This window comes from Centruroides sculpturatus, unplaced genomic scaffold (assembly GCF_000671375.1).
Source record: "Centruroides sculpturatus isolate CEXI.00-Female unplaced genomic scaffold, Cexi_2.0 scaffold855, whole genome shotgun sequence".
Taxonomy (NCBI): Eukaryota; Metazoa; Arthropoda; class Arachnida; order Scorpiones; family Buthidae; genus Centruroides; species Centruroides sculpturatus.
In genome coordinates this window covers 60,712-70,122 of record NW_019385080.1, presented here as the reverse complement: position 1 = coordinate 70,122, position 9,411 = coordinate 60,712, and the positions used below count along the sequence as shown (strand labels likewise).

Below are 9,411 nucleotides of genomic sequence, written 5' to 3'. Positions count from 1 at the left end.
ATTTTTATACTCCGAATTAAATTAAGATATTATATGAATTATATTAATGTTTTCTATATATAAAAATTTGTAATTTAACCTTTAAAATTAATTAATTATTATTAAAAATATTTTTCAGTGATGTAAAAAATGTTAAGACAATGCTTTATAATGTAAGTAAACAAATATTTATGTAATTTTTTACAATTTAATATCTAGTAAAATGTCAAAAAAGAAGGTAAAATCACAAAAGAATTGTAAAGTTTTATTAGCAATTTATTTTAAAATGTATTATAATTTATACAAATGACTGTAATAATTTTAAAAAGTCAACATTAACAATAAATTATTATACTATACATTTTAATTTTATCTTGAAATTTAATTATCGCAAAAATGACTTACTATTGCATTTCGAATAAAATTCAAAATATTATCTGAATAAAATAATATTTAGTTTAATATAGAAGTTATGTTTTAAAATATCTGTTAAATTACGAATTAATTAAAAAAATCGATAAAGCAGATATTTTTAATATGCGTTAAAAGATGATCTTAAATCCAAATTCTTACGGCTATTTATCAGTATTTTGAACAATTCATCATGGCAAAGTCTAAGATATAAAAATGTTTGTGAATATCGTGATAAGTGTTACTCGGGGCCTGCTAAACCTCAAGGTGAAGTAACTTGTCATCACTTTCTAAACATACAGTACAAGGTGTAACGATATGACCTTTCGGCATACCATAAATGATTTATTAATTCTTAATGTAACAGAATTCTTTGAGTATAAACACAGCTGCTTCTAACAATCTTTAACTTTGATTAAAAGTTCCATTATCTTTCTAAGATAACGATTCATTCTTTAACAATCATATTGTAAACTATTTCACTAAATGGTATTTGGTGAAGCATTTTAAAGTGAAAAATTCTTCATTTGTTTTCTCTTCTATAAATTATGAGAGTGATTGAAATTATCAAAAATCGATCTAATTGACTGTTTATTTACCATCTTGTGTTATTAATTTGATTATTAATTAATTTCTTAATATTAAAATGTAGTACAAGGATTTTTTTAAGGAAAAAACAAGGGATTACTTATCCATCTTCACCAATATCGTATTGATCTTATCTAAATATTTATTAATTAATTCATTAGTTATTTTTAAATGCAAGGCCAAAAGTTTTTTTGAAATACTAAGATTTATCATTTATTATTATTCATCTTAAAGCTTTAAATATAATTATTTAAAATATTAAACTGCGTTATTTTTTAAAAATATTAATTATATACATGTAAAGAAAGAAAAACTAAAATCGGTATCCAGAATTGTCTGATTTTAAAGCTGTAGGCCTATTTATTCAAAAGATTTTGTGAAATTTACGAATTTACTTCAAAATATATCAAATATTTTACTAAATAAATAGTAACTAGAGAAATTGTGTAGATTGTTCAACTGATAAGTGACGAAAAGTAAATTAATAATTAATGTATCTAAATCAGAAAGATGCAATCTCGGAAGAATTAGGCTACATGATATTCCTAGATAATGCCATGTTCTTCCGCGTAAGATGTAATGATATTTTACACTTAATTCTTTTTGTTCTTCGAATAGTGAAGCAAAAACTATTTATATATCTATAATAAAACTATTTAATGTTTTTCCTGTAATAGTTTTAAAAAAATAACTTGATTTTCAGGGTAAATGCATAGCATTTTAAAATATTGAGAATCAAAAATTTTCTAAACAAGGTTGATAACCTTATAATTAATTAAAATTATATTATCAGAGGTTATGATCTTTTATCAATTAACACTATGTTTATAACCTTCATTATATATACAATTTACCATTTAAATAGCATTCATTCATTAGTTAAATGAAAGAAATAATTTATTAACACATTAAATGTAAATCTGTTATTTTAATATACTGTACACTATTAACGCTTTGTAATAATTTTTAAATCTAAGTAAGGAGCTTATAAAATATTTAAATTAGTTTATTTAAAATGAAATTATAAATAATGTATAAAATATCGTAAAAAATTCTGCTCAGAGATGTTGGTATGAGGAATTAGAGACTAAATTTATCAGATTTCAGTATATATTATTGAAGTAGCTCTACTTAAATCGTTCTATTAAACCAATTTAAATTATAATAATCTATAAATATACATAACTTATAAATAGATCGTATATAGGTTATATTTAAATATGTATGTAAACTTAAGGATAAAGATCCGAATTAATTGCTCAGTAAGTTGAACGTAGAAAGAATGATTTAAGTATCAAAATTTCAAAAATAATTAATGCTAAATTTTAAAAAAATTATTAAAAATAATCTGAATATTATACATATTCAAACAAAAAGGAATTTGGAATAAGATATATTAAATATAAATTTTATTTACTGTTATAGCTTCGATATAAAATCCGAATAATGATACATTTTCAGAATCATGTGAAAATTACATGCCTGAATATGTATCCTTATTAAAATTCTGTATTTCAATGCATATTTTTATACTCCGAATTAAATTAATAACAATCATTTAAAAATAAAATGAATAATATATGTTGATGTATTATTCGATAAAAACTTTGAAAATCATATAAATTTATAAATTTTCAAAAAAATTAAAATTATAAACTGGTCCTGTAATGGGCATTTTAAACTATATAACATACATTTACAGCACATTGTTTTTGATGCTGTCTTACCTTACTCTGCGTCACATCAGTCTAACACAAATTGATCTGAATTAATTGGAGTTTCCGCTAATGTTATAATTTGGTAAGGCCAAAAGATAATATAAGTCAGAGTGCCTTTGACTTATATTTCCGGTCTTAACTGATTGATATAGGGTCGAAAGGCAAGAGTGCAGATCACAATACTGATTTCTATTTAGTATCATTATGAGGATTCTCATTTGTAGTTAATTTAAAGCTTATCAAATTGTAATTTTCGTCTAAAAAAATTAATCATTTACTTTAAAAAATATTATTTAGCACAGTTTATATTGTTCTTTCTTGATTTTTAAATTTTATCTTGTTTGAGGACGAGAAATTAATAACGGATTTAAATTATTATTTTTTATTTTTAGTTTGAAAAAATTTATAAAATACATTTTATAATTACAATATATAGCTTGTGCTCTTAAAATTTTTTTTTATTACTTTATTGAATTAACTTATTTTTAAATGCGAAACTTAATTAATCATTTTGGAATGTAATAATTAAACTTCGAATAAAAATTTATGCTTTATTGTTATTATTAAAATTTATTTAAACTTACGCTAGTAAATAGGCCTACATTTAGATTATATTCTAAACTTTAATATACTTTCTCATAATGCTTATTTATTATAATATAGATTTAATTTGTCAAAAATATGTCTTATGTCACATATGACGTTAAATTTTTGTGTTTATAAGTGACATATTACGTATGAACGATGTTTCTAATTTTAACAATAAATAAATAATATGGTGTTTTTATTTTAATTTTCTCAACATTTAAGCACATTTCTATGCCACGGTATTGAAAAAGATCGCCATTTAAAAGACATAAATTGAAATCTTACTTTTAAGACTATTCATTATGAGACAAGATAATATTATATTTTAAAATATAATAATTGCCATTGATTCTTTTTTGAATACGAATGGTCTGATAGGAATTGGGTTCGAATATCTATCAAATTTTTTATGAATATGATAGTAAAATAATTATCCCTTTACTGCTCAATAATTCGGGAATACACAAAATTAACTATTAATAATTTTATTGTTTTTTTATCTAAAAGAAACTATTATTTAATCATAAAAACCTTACATATTTTAAAAAAAAACTTACGAAGGGAATTTTTAAGACAATATTTAAATTATTTTTGTATAATTTTTAAAAATTTACTTTAATTCAAAAAAAAAAAATTAAAAGAAAAATAGTTTCTACATACTTTTTAAAAGTTTATATTTCAGTAATAAATGAACCATTTCAGGTCAAAAAGGCACTGAAGAAATGTGTGCGTGATGTCATTCTCGTAACTATAGATGATAATAATCTGGATGATGTCATTAAATTATAGTTTCCTAAGAGTATTTTGTAATAGCATGATCCCAAAATTACGTAACGCTACACGTGGTTTGTTTGAGGAGGATAAATTAATTCATTTAATGATTAATACGTTAAATATAAATAAATAAGATAAATTTTCTCTGGGAACGATTTTTATTAATTTACTTTGATTATTATTTTTTTGTTAACTCTCTTCCCTGTGGGCACTAAGAGGGCCTTTTACAGCAAGTCCGTTATGGGTTCACCAGGCTCATAATAGGGAGGCCGGGTGATGAGAGACAGGGCCCAACATTGATTATTTTTATTTAAAAAATATAAAATACTGAAAATCCAATTTAATTTTTAATTTTTTACTAACAATATTTTTATATAATAATAATAGGAAATAATAGTAATAATGATAAATTGTAAAGCTTTATTATTTAACAAGATAGGATTTTAATGGTAAGAGAAGAATTTAAAGTTGATTCAAATTCTGTTATTTTTATTTATATTTATTTATTTAATTTTATCGTTATTACGTAACGATATAAAATGACATTATCTATGTATATGACAAAAAATATTTTTTAATTTATTATATGCTAAAATTAGATCATGTTATAATAGTATATTTATACGATTTTTTTAAAAATTGTAAATAAATAATTTGAAAAATGCTATTTAAATTTAAATAGTTAAAATAAGTAATTAGTTTATAATTAATTGCAGATTTGGAAAGTATAACAAAAATTAAGCACTGATAACNTAAAATTTTTTTTTATTACTTTATTGAATTAACTTATTTTTAAATGCGAAACTTAATTAATCATTTTGGAATGTAATAATTAAACTTCGAATAAAAATTTATGCTTTATTGTTATTATTAAAATTTATTTAAACTTACGCTAGTAAATAGGCCTACATTTAGATTATATTCTAAACTTTAATATACTTTCTCATAATGCTTATTTATTATAATATAGATTTAATTTGTCAAAAATATGTCTTATGTCACATATGACGTTAAATTTTTGTGTTTATAAGTGACATATTACGTATGAACGATGTTTCTAATTTTAACAATAAATAAATAATATGGTGTTTTTATTTTAATTTTCTCAACATTTAAGCACATTTCTATGCCACGGTATTGAAAAAGATCGCCATTTAAAAGACATAAATTGAAATCTTACTTTTAAGACTATTCATTATGAGACAAGATAATATTATATTTTAAAATATAATAATTGCCATTGATTCTTTTTTGAATACGAATGGTCTGATAGGAATTGGGTTCGAATATCTATCAAATTTTTTATGAATATGATAGTAAAATAATTATCCCTTTACTGCTCAATAATTCGGGAATACACAAAATTAACTATTAATAATTTTATTGTTTTTTTATCTAAAAGAAACTATTATTTAATCATAAAAACCTTACATATTTTAAAAAAAAACTTACGAAGGGAATTTTTAAGACAATATTTAAATTATTTTTGTATAATTTTTAAAAATTTACTTTAATTCAAAAAAAAAAAATTAAAAGAAAAATAGTTTCTACATACTTTTTAAAAGTTTATATTTCAGTAATAAATGAACCATTTCAGGTCAAAAAGGCACTGAAGAAATGTGTGCGTGATGTCATTCTCGTAACTATAGATGATAATAATCTGGATGATGTCATTAAATTATAGTTTCCTAAGAGTATTTTGTAATAGCATGATCCCAAAATTACGTAACGCTACACGTGGTTTGTTTGAGGAGGATAAATTAATTCATTTAATGATTAATACGTTAAATATAAATAAATAAGATAAATTTTCTCTGGGAACGATTTTTATTAATTTACTTTGATTATTATTTTTTTGTTAACTCTCTTCCCTGTGGGCACTAAGAGGGCCTTTTACAGCAAGTCCGTTATGGGTTCACCAGGCTCATAATAGGGAGGCCGGGTGATGAGAGACAGGGCCCAACATTGATTATTTTTATTTAAAAAATATAAAATACTGAAAATCCAATTTAATTTTTAATTTTTTACTAACAATATTTTTATATAATAATAATAGGAAATAATAGTAATAATGATAAATTGTAAAGCTTTATTATTTAACAAGATAGGATTTTAATGGTAAGAGAAGAATTTAAAGTTGATTCAAATTCTGTTATTTTTATTTTTATTTATTTATTTAATTTTATCGTTATTACGTAACGATATAAAATGACATTATCTATGTATATGACAAAAAATATTTTTTAATTTATTATATGCTAAAATTAGATCATGTTATAATAGTATATTTATACGATTTTTTTAAAAATTGTAAATAAATAATTTGAAAAATGCTATTTAAATTTAAATAGTTAAAATAAGTAATTAGTTTATAATTAATTGCAGATTTGGAAAGTATAACAAAAATTAAGCACTGATAACTTTTATAATTATTAAATATGGAAAAACAAAATTTGTATATGTTTCGTCCGAAAATTGTTTCGCGACAACGCCATTTGAAAAAAGGAATTGGAAATTTGCATTTTGCACCTTTCTTAAATGCTTCTAATAAATGGATGTTAGAACGATTCATTGCTGAAGATATCAAAGATAATGAAATACAAGGTTTAGACAAGACACTTGTAATTTCCGATATGGTCAATTTGATACGAATGATTCAATCGACTAATCCGCTTCACTATCAAGAAGAAGTGTGAGTAGGCTATTTGTAATATGAATTTTAATATTACCTTTGTCTAATCTTTCTTATTATTACTCGCTTCTTTATTTTTTGCAAAAAAATATTAATATAAATGGTAAGCCGTTTTACCATTTAAAAATGCTCAGCATTGGCAGAGTGGATAAAACCACTGTTTGTGTCTCATCAATGAGCTGGTTAGGTGGAGTTTTCAGGAATTTTTCCATGTCTAACACCTAAATAGGGGAAGTTTCCCACAGAAAGTTCTCCCGGGAGACACGTTATCCTTGGCAGATCGTCAATGTGTTGTGTTGTCTTATTTCATTAATCCAATTCAATCCATTTAACTCGTAAGACTTTGTTTTTAAATTATTTTTATTCATTTTTACATAATAAAGTACAGAAAATAGAAATTTTTAAAACTATGTATGGAAAACAACATTACGTAAATGATCTCCATTTTTGCTTCACAAGCATGAACTTTTTATACGGAATTTTCATAACAGTTCAAAATTTCAGCAATTTCTTCCCAAATGTTATCGTTAAGTTGTTGGATGGTTAGGCTTATTGACGTATTTCAGGTCCTTCCTTTAATTTCCCAAAAAATCTGCTGCTGTCAAATCGGGCGAGCGTACAGACTGTACAGTGCGTATTGCTCTCTGCGTTAGAACAATGGAGCAATAATTTTAGAAATACATTTCAAAGATTTTTAAGCGTTGCTTCGTCGTTAATGTTTCCGTAATAAGTTTCCAGAAAATATTTTCAAAAGCTGAAAGAAAATGTAAAAATGTATAATAGCAAAAAATTATGTTTTTAAACTGTAATGCATATTATCAAAAAGTTTATTTTTATATAGACAATATTTTAATTATTTCTGTATAGTTTTATCATTTTAATATTGTCTTATGCACTTCTTTTAAAATTTATTTTTAATAAAATTTTATTTTTAATTTATTGCAATCTCTTTAAATTAAATTAAAAAGGAGTGGAGTTTTGAAATAACTGTTAATTTTTAGCTAAATTTTAAAAAAATTATGAATTTTTATACTATGTTAATCTATAAATTAATACATATATTAATTGTGAAAATTCAGGATGAAATACTTTCAACAGTTTCGTGTTGTTGATGCCCTGAAACCAGAGGAATTAGAAGTTCAAGCAAATCTGATTAACGGAGAGCTTAAATTAGCTAAACCTCAAAATCGTGCAAAGAATATCAAGAAAAAGTGGCAAACATATCCCAAAGACCAAAATTCTAAACCAAAAAATGTTATTAACTTGAGAATTAATGAATTGGCTAAACCTTTATCTCGTAAAACTGTATCCTACAAGCAAAAAGATCTCAAAGTATCCACAGATCAAGCTGTGTCATCTCGTGTAATTGAGTTATCCAAACCTCAAACTAGAAGTTTTTATCGTAAGGATGATTCGACTTTACTATCTAAGAAATCTAAACCTAAAACAAAGTTAGAAACAACGAAATATTCTAAAATACCAAAAGAAATTAATAAATCCTTTAATATTATAGAAAAAATTAAATCAGCAGAAAAAATTTCATCAACTAAAGATATAAAATCTGAAGCGAAACTTAACACGAACAAAGATTCTTCATTTAGAAATTCAAAAGCAGCTAAAGATAAAAAGTCAAAAAAGAAATTAACGAAATATTCTAATATTAAAACTACCAAAAAGATAACAGGAAAAAACCAGTTTCAAAAACAACAATTAGAGAAAAGAGAAATATCTATTTCAAGTAATGCTAAAAATATTTCGAACAAAAATTTTTCAGAAAGAAATAACACAGGTAAAAAACCAAAGATAAACAAACCCGTTCAAGTAGATTCTAAAGATGAGAAGCAAGAACATCTTAGATATATTTTCAGTTCAAAACTAAAAACAAATAAAAAAATCTAAGATAAGTTCATCAAAAAGACTTCCTACACTGCACGAGGAAAAAGATTAAGAGGACGAAATGAATTTAATATATAACTAAATCACATTATTAATCACAGACACCGGTAATTTAATTATATAATTACTTTTCATTATAAAAATTGTGATTCATTAATTAAAAACGAATATTTAAATTCAAATTTTTTACAATGGTTTTTCTAAATGTATTCCGAGAATTTAAATAAATTATAAGAGAATCATTTAATAACATGAAATATAACAATTCATTATAAGCTAGCTCCTATTTTCAACTAAATGCAAACAACACTTTAAGGTGTTTGTATTTAATATGAAATATATTTGAATACATATATTGAATAATACGAACTTCCGATCTAGTTTCTCAACTTCCCTATCTAGTTTTTTATAGAATCAACGGTTTACCTATATTATTTTAGCTTATAGAAAATGTCCAAAAATCTTTACCGACATCAAAATTTTAAAGTGTAAAATATATACTCGCATATTCTGAAATAGTTGTGAGTTGTCTGAGTAATAAAACGTTAGAATATAACTGTGATCAATAGGGGAAGTAAGAAAAGAATGTAAAAGAAAATGAAAGAATGACTTATTTTCTTTGCTGCTTTTAAACTACAGTAGAACGTTCAAACTTACATTCATCCCTATACCACTGTGGATGAAGAGTAGTAAACTGTACATTTGTATAAGCACATTTATCACATTCAAGTCTTTTTCCACATTCCTTGCTTTTTTTATTTACTG

The 9,411-nt window shown here is 23.4% G+C and overlaps 1 protein-coding gene across 3 annotated transcripts; it reads left to right on the top strand.

Moving 5' to 3' along the window:
* Positions 1 to 4,456: 4,456 nt before the first annotated feature.
* LOC111634370 lies at positions 4,457 to 8,863 on the top strand. 3 transcript variants are annotated; one of them, XM_023379135.1, is made up of 4 exons: positions 4,457 to 4,507; positions 6,444 to 6,750; positions 7,830 to 8,152; positions 8,264 to 8,863. In XM_023379135.1, the coding sequence occupies exons 2-4, from the start codon at positions 6,497 to 6,499 to the stop codon at positions 8,647 to 8,649; spliced, it is 963 nt and encodes a 320-aa protein (XP_023234903.1). In that variant the 5' UTR covers positions 4,457 to 4,507; positions 6,444 to 6,496; the 3' UTR covers positions 8,650 to 8,863. The 3 variants fall into 3 exon arrangements, with proteins under 3 accessions (XP_023234903.1, XP_023234901.1, XP_023234902.1); XM_023379133.1 differs by having other exon boundaries at positions 7,830 to 8,863; XM_023379134.1 differs by lacking the exon at positions 4,457 to 4,507 and adding an exon at positions 6,166 to 6,176 and having other exon boundaries at positions 7,830 to 8,863.
* The last annotated feature ends 548 nt before the right edge of the window (positions 8,864 to 9,411 follow it).